This window comes from Copadichromis virginalis, linkage group LG13 (assembly GCF_057382275.1).
Source record: "Copadichromis virginalis isolate Kocher_CV1m ecotype Utaka linkage group LG13, C_Virginalis_male_GT1.1, whole genome shotgun sequence".
In the NCBI taxonomy this organism is placed as follows: Eukaryota; Metazoa; Chordata; class Actinopteri; order Cichliformes; family Cichlidae; genus Copadichromis; species Copadichromis virginalis.
This window is the reverse complement of record NC_140630.1, coordinates 9,430,896-9,446,259: the sequence shown is the minus strand read 5'-3', so window position 1 is coordinate 9,446,259 and position 15,364 is coordinate 9,430,896. Positions and strand designations below refer to the sequence as shown.

General features: G+C 37.8%; 1 protein-coding gene across 4 annotated transcripts in view; it reads left to right on the top strand.

Annotated features, from left to right (window-relative positions):
• LOC146695215 (mitogen-activated protein kinase kinase kinase kinase 3-like) overlaps positions 1–15,364 on the top strand; it is a 49,088-nt gene that overhangs the window by 8,188 nt on the left and 25,536 nt on the right. For all 4 annotated transcript variants that reach the window (XM_085477168.1, XM_085477167.1, XM_085477166.1 and 1 more), the window contains exons 2-14: positions 4,024–4,081; positions 6,666–6,756; positions 6,993–7,057; positions 7,168–7,223; positions 7,356–7,403; positions 7,929–7,971; positions 8,210–8,282; positions 9,017–9,148; positions 9,517–9,579; positions 9,716–9,797; positions 10,955–11,071; positions 13,880–13,952; positions 14,106–14,164. In XM_085477168.1, the coding sequence (XP_085333294.1) occupies positions 4,024–4,081; positions 6,666–6,756; positions 6,993–7,057; positions 7,168–7,223; positions 7,356–7,403; positions 7,929–7,971; positions 8,210–8,282; positions 9,017–9,148; positions 9,517–9,579; positions 9,716–9,797; positions 10,955–11,071; positions 13,880–13,952; positions 14,106–14,164 (960 nt within the window). The remainder of the gene's footprint in view (positions 1–4,023; positions 4,082–6,665; positions 6,757–6,992; positions 7,058–7,167; positions 7,224–7,355; positions 7,404–7,928; positions 7,972–8,209; positions 8,283–9,016; positions 9,149–9,516; positions 9,580–9,715; positions 9,798–10,954; positions 11,072–13,879; positions 13,953–14,105; positions 14,165–15,364) is intronic.

The window sequence follows — 15,364 nt, the reverse complement described above, 5'->3', positions numbered from 1 at the left end:
CATCGCTTAACCAGCAGAGGAAAAGATCATGTTTGTCTTTTAAAAAAGTAACAATCTTAAGGGAGAATTAAGATGTAAGTTGAGTAATTAATGTTAATGAGCAAACTAAAAGCAGAAACTCTTAAGTCATGAACTTGACATTACTTAATGCACTGGTTATCTTAAAGTTCAGTGAAGCGTGGTGGTAATTGGAAGGACAGCTGAAATCGCTTGGAGAAATCTTGTCAAAGGAAGTAAATGGCTAACTACTATTGTAATTGTTGCCCCGGGCCAGGCATTAACTCCAGCGCTTTTGCAGTGGAGCTGCTCAGTGGCCTTTAGCAGAAGGAGCTGATTATACTGGATCACTCTTACATGGAAGTGTGTTAGTTTTTAATGGACATTTTTTCACCCTCAAAGTTCGAAGAAATTAGACAAAGTGAAGATGAGATGGTAACTGGGTATAAGATCATAACTGCAACAAGTTTACGGAGACAGGAGGGGATGGGGATCTGAAGTGCTAATATGGAAGGTTATGCAAGGTTAAACTGTACCATACAGTACCATACAGCACAGTTTACAGGAAAGAGACATGTAGACATTTAACCAAGATCTGGAGATGCCTGTCTGGGCTGAAGATCATTTAGGATAGATTGAGTAAAGTTCTAAAATCATTGTGTGTGTGTTAGTGTGGCACATCGGTTTAGCACAACTGCAACACTGTATCTGTATACAGATATTGGAGCAACATTTCTTGCAATTCAGGCTACATAATTACAAGGGAATGTCTTGCCTATTTCAGCAAGACAGTGCTACACCACATTCTTTTTGTATTACAACAGCAATGCCCAAAGCAAAAAAAAATGTCCGGGTGATGAACAGGCCTGCCTCCACCCTTGACTTACCCCACTCACTGAATAAATACAATTATTCATTATGAAAAGAGCTGAACTGAGCAGCTGATACCCTGAATCATGAAAGGAGGGGGAAACCGCTTGAGCCACAGTCTGCCACCAAAACTATGTGTATGCTTTTATGAGAATTTGTTAGATGTTTTATTCCAACACTGACTTCTTTTACTTTGTAAAATTTAGAACCACAGTGTGCTTCTGTGTTGTGGCCACTGTAATATTTCAGGAAGAAAGAGGTTTTTACTAATGTTCCTGCCTAAACTTTGGTTTTTAAACAAATGATCAAACCTTCAGGCCCTTGGCTGCAGAAAGATGGAATACCCATCAGTCAGTCCCAGCAGCAAGCCTCTAAAATTGAGTGTGGCCGTGTTTTTGCCACCAACAGAGGCACCGAGCGACCATGAGTCATCTCTGGTCTGTCTGAAGACGCTCTGTCTCTGCTCTCCACTCTGCATCCATCTCCTCCTCTCTTTGCTTCTCTTTGTCTCTCCCACCCTCCCCCCGCTTTGTTTTGATGTGGATCGGTCTTGGTTCCCCTCCTTCACTTGAATTTTTTATTTTTTTTAAATCCTATAGTTGGATAAAAATAAAATTCACGTGTCTGTGTTTTGGCATTAACATTGTTTTTTCCTGTGGTTACCCCTTAAATTTATTTTGCCATCACTATTGTGTGACCACAGTGCACACTACTGAAGTGATCTCGGTAAAGTTTGAGTCATTGTTTGTGCCACTTTGTTTTGTTTTCACTGCTCAGTTCTGTCAGCACCTTATGCTTCACAGCATCTGACACACAGTATCCTGGTGGTGATGGAATTAAACCAAGTGCAGTGCCAATGAATTCTGGGGACACACCCTTGTGGTTTCATTATAGTGCAGCTACACACCTGTAAAGTTTTGTGACTGAGTCTTGATGTTCCAGATTCCTGCCTAACAAGTCTTGACCTTTTGGCGTTCTTCTTAGTAAAGCATCCGAGCGGTTGTGGCAGCACTAATTTATTCTGCTACACAGGTACTTGTGTCAGTGCAACAACACAATTGCAACTTCATAGTTTGGTTGTTTAAATCATCGTGTGTGTGTTGGCTTTTGCTAGTATGGTCGGGTCATGTGTCAGAATTTCAGAATTTTTTTTTTTTTTTTTAAGTGGCGAGTCCCTCCCTTATGTTTCTGTCTGGCTGTACTCTGCCTTTGTGGTAGTTCTTGTGTAGGTGTCCTCAAGATCTTGTTTTGCCACAGACAGATGGACTGCCATGGTAAAACAATACCTGCTGTGATATCACAGCCAGTAAAAAGAACATTGCATTTTAAATTATTCTCATTTTGATACTTATTTTATTTTTATTTTTAAAGGGTTTTTAATTTTATAGTCTTTTTATGTTAAAATGTACACTTATTTTACTCTCCTATATAGGCTAGCTTCCCCGCAAAGTGACCATTTAGGACAATAAAGAGAAAAACATACTTAATAATGTTTTATCTGTGATTGCAGCGTGCAGGGAGCATCATTTATTAGTGCAAACAAATGAAGGACATTTATCATCATTTTTCCAACGAGCTGCTGTCAGTGATGACAGACTGCCCGATTCAAAGTGCGAATCTGTGGCCACAGAGTGCCAGCAGCACCATTATAGTGCAATATCAGTACTACAGCATAAGTCAAATGTGAACACAAATCTGGAAATGTAAGTAAAAGCATATCATAACTGCTTATAAATTTAGTTTAACAATGAATAAAGTAACTTACGTTGTAGCTCTTCAGGATCTTGCATAATATTGTCTCATAATCCATTTAAATTAAAAAATATTTGCTATTTGAGATTTTGCATCCTGGGTTGAGCTTTTAACCAGCTGTTTCCGGGGTTTGGATTGGCATCATATGAACTCGTATAGCGAGCTTACGTTTGGGCCTCACATCAACAGCTGCTCATATCACATCCTCGCATCCATAGCGTGGATGTACTCTACACTGTGTTTTTGCTCAAGTACTGAAACAAGTTCGATGTTTCCACCCTTAAGCTTTTTTTTTTTTTTTTTTTTCTTGCATATTTTGCGCAGCACTGTTTTATGTTGAAGGTCTGTTTGAAGCCAAACGACTTACATACTACTTAAGTAGCTCCCGTTTCCTTTTTTTTTTTTTTTTTTTGTCTTAAAGGTACTAAATCATTCTGGGAGGCTGTCACCCTGCTCTCGCCCTATGTTTGTGCTTGTGTCATTATTTTGTGTACTAGGGAATGTAAATGCATGTCGCCCTAATGTTAAATTAATATGAACTTGTGTCAAGAATCAGAATGAACGGAGATGTTGATGTCATGTTGATGGTGATGTCCCCCCACCAAGCATTAAGACTCAATAATATTCCAAAAGCCGATGTATTAGATCAATGTCACCATACTCCTAGGTTGTTCATAGTATTGAAGCTCATTTTTCCTTCCCATGTGGAATGTGCTGGACTCTTTTCCCCATTCTCTCACACATACAGTGCTGCTTCTATGTCACACAGGCCACTGGGCATTTTCTTGCCCTGAGTGAAGCACGCAATTCATGCCTCACCCAAAAGAAAAAGAATCTTTTTCCTCATGTATATTTCATATGTAATTCCTCTCTGACCCCATCAGCACTCCTGCTAAATGTAAACAACAGTCTGCTATTTATAGAAAATCTGCCTCTGTACTGTCGTTCCCCTCTTTTCTGACTTATGCCAGCTTTTCAGGAATTTAGGAAAAACAAGTCCACACATTCCTCCCCCATCCTGTTTGTGGTTTAAAGGGTTGCGAATGAGTTATGTCAGAACATTTTTTATTTGCTATACTGGCTACAAACAACTGATTTTGAAAAGTACGACACAACCACTCATGACAAAAAGGCACCAATTATATTTACCGTCAATATTTGATGGTGGCATTTTTGTGGATTCGGTGTTTCTATCAGCTTCCTCTCAGCTGATTGAAACTCATCTAATGAACATTACAGTTTTGTCTTTCTTGTGCTCTGAAGTGCAGTGAAAACAGGGTTTCTCTCTATCTGCTCTCCAGTTCTGTCACGTTGTACCTTGATGTTGCTTAAACAACTTTGCTTAATGACTGCTGTTCATGTTCAAGCCTACAATGACTCACGTTCCTTCTTGTCATACTTTAGGCTCGTAATGTAAACACAGGAGAGCTGGCTGCTATCAAAGTCATCAAACTGGAACCCGGTGAGTTACCTCATCTTTGTCTCTCTTACTTTATCTCCCTTCTTTTTTTCTCGCTGTATCCTACTCCTCATGTTTTTGAATTCCTCTTTCTACTTTATTTTCTTGCTGAATCTAGGGATGTGCGCAACCAGCTGACTAGACGTTTAAAACTTGACACCCTTGCTAGTTGGCACCGGAAATACCAGTTGGTTAAACATGTTATTATTATATTATTAAACGTACAATGACACGTACTGGTTCAGAAATGTTAGGACACCCTCTGCATTTCTGTCTTTTTTTTCTTTTCTTTTTTTAAAAAGACAGAAAAAGACAAATAGTATATGTCTGTGAAGGTTCTCAGTCATCCAGGTCATCGTAGTCTAAGGAGCTTGGAAAGAAAAGCGTCTGGACTTCTTTAAGTTGCTTGAAGACGTTTCACCTCTCATCCGAGAAGCTTCTTCAGTTCTAGGGTCAAATGGTGGAGAGTCCCAGATTTAATCAAATAGCATACTTTCTTTTTTTCTCTCGTTTAAATGACGAGTTAGTCACCTGGAGCATCATTAGGTGTTGTCCTACTTATGCTCTCTTTCAAATCCTTTACCCCACTTTTTCTTGCTAAATAATAGTTCTTATCTTCGTGTCTATTCCTTTATATCCCCTATTTTTGCTTTATCTTACTCCTTGTCTTTCCATTCCTATATCTTGCTCTTCATCTTTGTCTATTCCCTTTTCTGCCCCTTTTTGTTGCTGTCCAGTTTGTATTTAGTGTGCGTATATATCTCTCTTTCGCTCGTAAGTCATTTTCCTTTCTATGTTTTCTCTAAGGATTCACCAACAGATTGTTATTTTAGTCTGTGAAGTTCTTCATTACAAACCTCTTTTCCATACTATGCCCTCTTACCCAGCACTCACTGATACTTGTGCTTTCCCCCCCCCTTAACTATGTCCTTTCCCTCATACAGGTTAATTTCCTTGTCTTTTTCTTGTTTAAATCGGGCATTTCATTTAGTAAGTAAAATATTTGAATAATCCAAATAGTCAGCTGTTCAGATGCCCTTTCTTTGGGTAGATAGTGAGTTTTTGTCATTTTTGACATTAAAATATTCTTTCTTTCTTTTTTTGTGGTAATAGATGTCATCTGTGCTTTTGCTTGAGTCGACCCTCCCTCTTTAAGTAGCGATGATGACACTTTAGTTCACTTTACTTTACTTTACTTTACTTTTACTGCCCAAGCGACAGTGAGGCTAGACTTAGAGGCTTTTTATAACCACCTAGCAACAAAGGTGCAACTCTCTCTCCCTCCTTAGAGAGAGGAGATCAAGCCAGGAGATCTAGAGTTCAATCTTAGAAGCAATGGAATTTTATTTGGCCTCCTGATTTCTGATGTTGTATTTTTTTTTTTTTTATTTGTTGTTTTTTACTTGCTAATACCAATTTTTGAAAATTCCAAATTTCAAATCACACCAAATACAAGGTAAAAATAAACTTTTCTTCAATGCAGAATTGTATTTTTATAACTAAATCAGTTATCAGACTTTACAGTTCCCCTAAACTGCACAAGTTACACGATCTTCACTGTTAAACATCTCTGAAAGTAAATAATAGAAAAAATAAAGGAGTTAATGTACACATAATTTACCTTTCCAAACAAAAGCAGGTGTAACAGATTTCTATAAAAACACAAATGTACGTTTCTTGCATCATTTAACTTGTTTAACTTACATCATTCACCAGATAACAGGGGAGCAACCCTTTTCTCTTTTTCTTCCACTGCTCATACCGAGGCTCATATTGAAGCTACATGCTTTGCGGTTCCATCTGCACGCCACGTAGCTTTGGCCACTTTCCTTTTGTTATCTTTGTTTTTCTTCTTCAGTTTAATTAATCATCTTCAGGCTTGTGACGATACTTAATTTAAGTTTTCATGCCAGTTCACTGATGATCTAGTTTGGCGAACTTTGCATCACCCTCACTCGCAGCGAAGAAGTCGCTAACAGCCACAGGCAGACACTAACAATGTGTGGCTGCCCGTATGAGTGTGCAATATTTGCCAGTGTCAGTTTGCACATTTTGCACATGCATGAAAGGAACTGGCTCATAATTGGACATACACGATGTTGAGCAGCTGGTTACCAGTCCAGGCTAGGAATCCTGAAAACTAGTCCCCATCTGATCAGTTGGTGCATCTGTAACTTTGAATTCATGACAGCTGATTTGTCACTAACAATATCAAGCCCAAAAAATATTGTTTGGGGGACACTGCTAGACATTACAGGACAGCTGTTAAACTATATCCTACCAATGTGTATGCTATGTATTGTTTTGTTTTTTTATAGCATGTCATGAATTCAATCTGCAGAAAGTCCTATATAAAGAAATACTGTTTACTTACTTGTTTAATTACTGTACAATTTATGATTTTGGACTGATGAACTGCTTTGCTTCAGTTTATGCTCTTCTTAGTGGTTCAGACACAAGTGCAAGAACAGTCTGTCAGAAACAGAAAATAGCAAACAAACCCAGCCATCTATTCTGTAAGTCATAACAATGCCAAGATGCATACTAAATGATCACTATAATAGTATTGTGTGTGTTTTTATTGAAGGTGAGGACTTTGCAGTCGTGCAGCAGGAGATTATAATGATGAAGGACTGTAAACACTCCAACATCGTTGCCTATTTTGGCAGTTATCTCCGGTAAGAGAGTGTGTGTGTGTGTGTGCCAGATGTGGAGTGCAGTATTTTCTTATGGTTATTATTAGAGTGCATTTAATTGATATTTAAGTGACTCATATTTTTATTCGAAAAAAGTATGAGTGTCAGAGAGGAAAAACACAAGCTGGTGTAAGATAGATCGAAGGAGGCGAAGGGCTCATACCTTGTGAGTAAATGTAAACATGCACTTAGACAGAGTTCTCTTTGTGTGTGTGCAGAAGAGATAAGTTATGGATCAGCATGGAGTACTGTGGAGGTGGTTCTCTGCAAGATATCTATCATGGTAAGGACACCCAGGCACAATGATTCAAACCATTTCATTTTTACTGTGATCTTTGATAGTCTCTTTTTCCCCCTCATGCCTTCTGTCTTTTTTTTAATCTAATATTCCAGTAACCGGGCCTTTGTCAGAATCACAGATAGCTTACATGTCACGGGAGACCCTACAGGTAGTGTCTACAGTACTGATAATGTGTGCCAGATTAAGATTTAAAATTTCATCATCTTTATCATGTTATTGTTGTCTTATTTTATGAGTAATAGTAACGGTAACGTCATTTGCTGTGTAATTCTATTTGCAGGGTTTATACTACCTGCACAATAAAGGCAAAATGCACAGAGACATTAAGGTGAGTTTGGAGAAAAAGGCAGTGGGCAGTGATTTGTTCATAAATAAAGTTATAGTCATGATTAATTGTTAAATCTGATTTCTGAAAATCTACATATTGGCTCTACATTTACACTTTGTGAGTAACATAGCAATCTACTTCAGCTATTAGGCTCATTTTTAGTTAATTAGGGTCATTCATTTGGTTCAGTAAGGCTGTTTTTTGCATTATTATTATCATTATTATTATTATTATTCTTTTACACTGGGACTAAGCTTAATAAATGCTTGGGAAACCTGTTGTTGGTGCACAACCACATATATTAAGCATGTGTTTGTTATAGGAAAAATGAATAGTCATTCCCCACTACCAGTTAAGTCAATGACAAAGCACTTTGTAACTGTTTTGCCTTTCAGATTATACTTAGTAATACTTATTATAATTAGTAGTATTATTTAAAATTTAGTTGAAGTGTAAAATTGTGTGTTTTATCCTAAAGCTCAGTATATTTTGTTTTTGTTGTTTTTTTCTTTCCTTCCCCTACAGGGAGCCAACATCCTCCTGACAGACAATGGCTATGTGAAACTAGGTGAGAGAAACACGCAAGGCCTGCAATTACCTTCTGCTTCAACAGACTGAATCTGAATGGCCTCATTTGCTGACTTGTTTTTTTTTTCTTTCTTTTTTTCTTGGCCTCTCTGCTGTTCCTCTTTCACTTTGTATTTATTTCTTTACATTCTTCCTTTTCATTACATTCCTCTAATTCTATTTCCCTTTATCCACTTTTTCCTCTCCTTTTTGTTTTTTTCTTCTTCATTATTCCTTAGCTGACTTTGGCGTATCAGCCCAGATCACAGCGACCCTAGCAAAGAGGAAGTCATTCATTGGAACACCTTACTGGTAAGTTGTTTATATTTAACCAAAAGCTTCACTGACGTTGCATAGGGGTACGCAGGTAGAACAATAAAAATAAAACCCAGCAGGACAGGGCAAGGCAAGCACTTTTCATACAGAAGCAATTCAGCAATACAGAGTGCTTTACTGAGGAAAATATGAGACAAATGCATTAAAATTATAAAAAATTAATGGAAAAAAATTACAATTATCAAAATAAAAATTAATGATTAAAATAAGGTAACAAAATTGACCTGAAAGACTTCTAACCTTGCATTTCTGGAGCCAAAAACTATTACTTGAGCCTTTTCATCGGTGAGCTAAAGGAAGTTCTGGCTGATCCACTCACTGATTTGTTGGATACATTTACTCTTCCTGTTCTGTTAGAGTGCTTTAATCCATTGGAATTGATGGCAGTTCAATACAATGCTTGCTGCTAATGGGCCAATGTTGTACACATAGGGATTTGTCAACTAATGTGTTTCTCTTCTTTATTATATTAGCTGTTCTTTAATGCAAAAGAACAAAACCCAGAAATAAATAGTACTTGTTAGTTGTAGAGAAATCATAGAGCTGCATTTGAGGTTGGGAACTTTCTGTGCTGCTGCTGGGAAATACTGTACAAAGTTCATATTCTGTTCTTGTGTGTAGTTGTGTAACCCATTTGGATAGTTGATCATTCCTCCCTCTTATATGCATCTTGTTTTCATACAGTCCTTCTGTCTTGTTTCCTTGTATAGGATGGCTCCTGAGGTAGCAGCGGTGGAGAGGAAAGGGGGTTACAACCAGTTGTGTGATATCTGGGCTGTGGGTATCACTGCAATAGAACTGGCTGAACTGCAGCCACCCATGTTCGACCTGCACCCAATGAGGTAGGAGTGTGTGCGGGCTGTGATGATGCAATGATAGTAAAGAATGTTTACAATATTATTTGGAAGATTTAATTCTTACCATGTATCTCTGCATGTATTTAATAAAAGTCAGAACCACTGACAGACATTAATGTTATTAGCTTTAGATAATTTTTGTGTGACAAGTCTAAAGGGTTACTTTACAAAATGTTGCTATATTTATGTCCTGGAGATTTTAATCTTTATTCTATTCATATATTACACTGGCTTTAGTCATTTGGAGTAGATATTGTGTATCAAATTGGCTTTATTACTGAATGCTAGGAAGGCATGTCTTTCTACACTGTTAAAGGTGATTTTTCTCATTTGTATTTCTTCTCTCCCAACAGGGCTCTGTTCTTAATGACAAAGAGTAATTTCCAGCCTCCTAAGTTGAAAGATAAAATGAAGTGGTAAGACTGTCATGCTTTTGCATATATGTTGGTCTTGCTCACATTTGCTATAGATGTAACACCCAGCTGTTTAAATGACCAGTTTTTATCATTTTACAGGGCTAAAACATTAAACCTTTTTCCTTTTTTCTAATAGGACAAATAACTTCCACCATTTTGTCAAACTGGCTCTGACCAAGAACCCAAAAAAGAGGCCCACAGCTGAGAAACTGCTGCAGGTGAGGAAAGTTTAACTTTCAGACATTACAGTCCATCTCCAATCATATTTACATGATGTAAAACAAACAAAAATGATAGGGCTTCCCAGTCAACTTTTATGTTAAGTTAGGAAACTAGCCATGCTGACAAAATTGCTCAACAGTGTTTATAAATATCAAAAGCCATTTCAGATTTGGCAGATCTCCTTTCTGGGGCGGTCTGATGGATAGCTTCCAGCTCTGCTGCTATTTTTTTTGGTTGCTTTGTGGAAATCCTATTCTGGCCACCTGCATGTGGGCTCTGCAGGTTTGTCATGAACCTAAAATGTGCATATATAAACTACTGTGTCAAACTGACCCAGTATTCAGTTTTTAAGGCGCATGCCTGAGTGAGAGCAACCACACAGCACTACCACACACTATGCAGTTTTTTGTGCAGATTTGTTGCCTGCAACTTGGTTGTTTTCTTCAAAGTGAAATTCAGGTTAAAGGGTTGCTGTTTTAACCCAATGTAGTTCCGACCAGTATCTCAAAACACACAGTGAAAAGGTTACTTGTAAAGCTACACTTTAATGTGTAGCATCACTGCCCACGAGCCATACTTTAAGGTTGAAATTGGCCAAATTTAAAACAAGATGCCCAAACAGGATGTGTGATTACACCTCAAGCAAGCAGCATTAGACTTCCAAAATAAGTCTACTAAAAAATCCACTGTTAAAAAATTAACCTTTTGCAATATTTTTTTTTCCTCATTCGATCAGTCCTCAATATCTTTTAAAACTTCTAAGTGGTCATGGTGTCATGTATTATATATGAAGCGTTCACATGTGTACTAGGTGCATTCTGTGCTGTTAAAAGGTACTGTGTATAAAAGAAGCTGGAGCAACGTGATACATGATGCATGAAGCAAGATCTAAATAATGGAAGGAAAGCATAAACTTCAGTTTGCTTTGTAAGCATCATTCATCACTGTGTGCTACAGCAGTTAGGGCTGTTATTTAAACGGCATATCAATTTGTCAGCACCCTAATGAGCTGCTGGATTAGTTGCAGCTCTGCTTATTTAAGAATCACATATTACCCAGTACAGTTTATTTATTTATTTTTTATTTATTTGGTTTAAAAATGTGCCATTGGTGATGTCACCTGGATTGATTCCAACTCTTGTTTCTCTTCCAGCACCCTTTTGTTTCCCAGCCTCTCAGCAGGACGTTAGCGATTGAGCTGCTGGATAAATCCAACAACCCCGACCACAGCACCTTCAACGACTTTGACGATGACGACCCTGAGCCTGAGGTAACCTTTGACCTTCAGGATTTTCTGTTAAACCCAAAGTTTTGTCGGGCCGAGCATAAATGTGATTGTGTTTTACTCGATCATGCTTCTTTTCTTCCTCAACTTCCTTCTGTCTCCTCAGTTGTCCTTTCATTAAATTCCTTTGTCATTCACAGCTTTTTCTCTCCATGCTTACTCCCTCCTTTCTTTGTCACATGTGAGTCATCTTTCTGCTCTGTCTTTCCCTTTCTTACTCATTCCTTTTTATCCACTTCTTCTTTTGCTTCTCTCAGATTTATTTCTCATTTTCTGTTTTTGGTTCACTTTTGTTTTTCTCTTCTTCTTTTTAGCACTGCTTGTATCGCCCCACATTTTATTTTCCTCTCCTGTCTTCTATTCCCCATCCCTGATCCTCTGAATCCTTAGTTTAAGTACAGGGGTCACTTTCTTCCCATAAGTCCCGGTGCTCGACGTGCACCCCGTTTTGCAGCCCGTCGGAAGGTACTACTGTTCCTGCAGTGTCTGCACTGATGTCATTCTAACACAAACTCTTCTGACTGTAGTTTTTTTTTTTTTTTCGGAGGGGGGGGCAGGGGGGGAATAGGACTACAGAACTGAATGAATAAAAAGTAAATTTCCAGTTCAGTTTCTGCTGGTGTTGCCGTGGAAGTCGACATTGGTATGTGAAACAGTCATTTGATAGCTTACTGTGGCGGTTTCATAGACCTTTCTGTTGACATTCAAATCAGCTGACTTTATACAACTGCATCACACAAAATTGCGTCATTATTCTTATTCTAAAATTTGCTTATATCTTATGCACATTTTACTTGAATGCTTTAAGTAATGAGATTGTTAGAGATAAAAAAAACAAATTCAGCTTTGCTCCTAAACTTTAACATTTTCAGAACACAGTTGAAGTTAATGATTTAAGCCACAACTGCACAGCACTCATGTGTGAACAAAATAGAAAGATAAGGGTTGGCTATAAGGAAATTCCGGTGATTTATTACTTACTGGGTTTTACGTCATCTCTGTGTAGTTGTGAACAAATAAAAGGCCATAATAGGATAAGGTCCACTGTATTTCTCCTAATAATTTGGGAAACTCTTGTATTACAGCAGCCAAAACATTAAGTAGAATAAATCATTGGATCATTAAAATAGAATAAGATAAAACATTATGGTAAAAATGTCACAGATCCCAATTAAAAACAAAAAATAATTAAGTGAAAAACTTTAAAAAACAGCGGTAGAATAGAAATGGCTTCATAAATGTAACAAATTATAAAGTTTATATTATTTATGACTGACATATAGTGACTATAGGCAGATAAAAGTAACCTTCCAACAACAACAACTGGCGACATCGGTGAGAATCAAAGGGGAATGCAGGAAATCGGGTCAGTTTTTCACTAGCACCTCAACTTGACTCTACTTTGCTCTACTCAGTTTCAGTTGTTTTCCATTACAGTTTTATACCATTTTAATGTCTTATATGTATGCAACACAAATACAACACAACCATGGTCTAGCTCCCTCTGGATTCTGTTGTTTGCACAAATACATCTGGATCTTGTCATTGGACCAGTGTTGGTTTGTGTGTAGCCCATTTCCTTATTTGCCATGTCTAAAAAAAATAGCGGTATTATTCTTGCGCAGGAGTCACCCTCATGACTCATCCAGTGACATTACTTCCTCGCCTATCAGTGGCATGCAGTGTTTTGACGTCACATTTTCAGCTCAACTTGGCTTGCTTGGAAACCCGGCCAAGTCGGCACTACCACCAAACAGAAAGCCCTAAAAGTCAACTTGAGCGGTTGCTAGTGGAAAAAAGGCATAAATAGCATCACTAAGGATCTTTTCCATTCACTTCAGTTCTGTAGCACCTGGGATGATAAAGAAATGCCTAAATTCATAAAGATGGCTTCAAAAATATCACATTGTCACTCTCTCTAGAATTATGTTTTTAAGTATTAAATTCATACACAAACTCATGGAAAAAAAAACCTCCAACATGTTGATGTTTCAAATATTAGACAAAAGAAAATGTAGTGTTGTGGAAGGCCAAAAGGCTGTAGGTTGCTAAAGTGTTATAGCTATGGACGCCATCTTCACCTGTCTTTAACCTTTCAGGTATTAATCGTGGTTTGTGTCTAATGAGAATGGACTATGAGAATAATTGCAAACAAGCAAACAAAAATGTCTGTTGGAGGAGCCGAGTTCTAAATGTTGCTTTGATTGATGCATGGTCTTTTGTTGTCTTGGTTTGTCTTCCAGTGCTTCATAAGCATGCACTGAGGTTGCTGTGTCATTAGATTTCTGTGGGATGGAGTTTGGATTTTATTTTAAATTAACAATAACTGTGGTTCAAAATAAGAATGGCCAGCTGCACTCATGACATATAAAATAACTAAGTACCGTTTTCCATTTCAGCATTTAAACCCTGTTTTTCCGCTTGTATTAAGAATGTAGATCATCAGATGATGATGATGAGATACTGTGTGACAATCTCTCTGTTATAAAGCTTCCAATGTAAAGAGGACTTTACAGCTTACAGGTATCCAGTGTTTGGAACCAAAAGGGTGGATGAATGTTTTTCCTCTGACTGTGTTGCTGTTGTTTGTTTTGGTTCTTGCAGTGTGTGTGTGTGTGTGTGTGAGACTCTCTGTTTTTGCTGTGTCATCAAATCCCACCCACAGGAAATAGCAGTGGGATTATGTTTTTGTTCTTAAACCTATTGTGATCTTTCCAAATCTAGTGCAAACCACTACACCGAGTGTCCAGAGCAGCTTTGACACTGTCTGCTCTTCTTTTTATTTCCTGATAGTCCCCGGTTCCTTATCGTATCCGCTCCACCAGCAGGAGCACCAGAGAAGGAAAAACACTGTCCGAGATGAAATGTGAGTTGCTACAAAAGGTCAATGTGAACAAATACAATGTCTTTAGTATCTTTTTCCTCCTTCTTCAATAAACTTACTCAGTATATATATCTCCCTACCTCATGATATTCCCTTTCTCCCATCCTCCCCTCTCTCTTATTTTGCCTCTCTCAGTCGATCAAGTGAAGTTTGATAGTCTTTTGGAAAAGGAGACACAACCTCATCATGAACCGGTGAGTTGATCACATTATGTTTGTATGTGTGCGAATGAGATGAGATTTGTGTGGTTGTTAATTAACCAGTACCAACTTGGCTGTCCCTCACCTAATCACACATGGCACCTCCACCAATCTATGTTTTTCTCTGTCTGTGTTGAACCAATCCTAGTTAAATATTCTAAGGTTTAGGAATGGCATGTTTCGCTAATTATTATATGGGTATAACAACAGAATTGGCAGAAATCTAATGCCCAGTTGCATATAAAATCAGATTTACAGTAACCAGCAGGCTGTTGTGAATATATCGTAAAGAGAGTAGTCCCTGGTGGATCTTGTGCTTGCTGGAGGAATTAAAAGTCCAATTTGATCTGGAATGTTTTGGGATTCACCAAACCCTGAAGGCTGTGGCTGAACAGTGTTATTGCAGTAGCTTAAAATACACAACCCAGCTGGATAAACAGCTCTATGGATTCATTTTAATGAAGTTGTAACTGTAGACCTCTTGTTATTGCTGTTTGACAAACACAGGTATGATTTGTCAGTAGTAGCTTTCTTTCGCTACTGGTTGGACAGAACTCAGTAGAATAAAAGTCGTGTTCTTGGCTTTCATTTGCATAAAATTTGTAATTTATCTTGGTCAGATTATGCTCAGTTTTGGTCAAAAAGTTAGCATAGGTTCTTTAAAAAAATCTTTGGCTGAGCTATGATTTCTTGATATTTTTTCCCAGTATATGTTGCTCCCCGACTTCCTTTTCACCTTTTTGTCCTTTCTTGCACGTCTTCCACTGTCCCCACCCTCTTAAAGTTGTCTTTGATAGTTCACCAAAAAATCTAACCAAACCTTTATTTTGTCGTCTCTTTATCTTTTGATCTATAAATTTAGATTAATGCTATCATATTAACCTCATATGATCTGTAATTCATCTTTTATCAACAATCATTCATCTGTCCATTAAATTTCTACTCTCTTTTCAAGGGAACTCTGGCAGCTTGCATTACATTTGTCTTGTGACATGTGTAGATTTTAGCTTTTAGCTTGTAGCTCCAAGATCCATCCAGTGAGGACTGCCATGCTGTTTTAGCATTCATATTATAATATTTTGATCAAAAGAGACTCTGTGCAAGTATTTTTTTTTCTCTCTTTTTTTGCAATAGTGGCCAAAAATCAAACAGACCCATAGTAACAGAAAGTACCTCTAAAACGCTGATCACAAG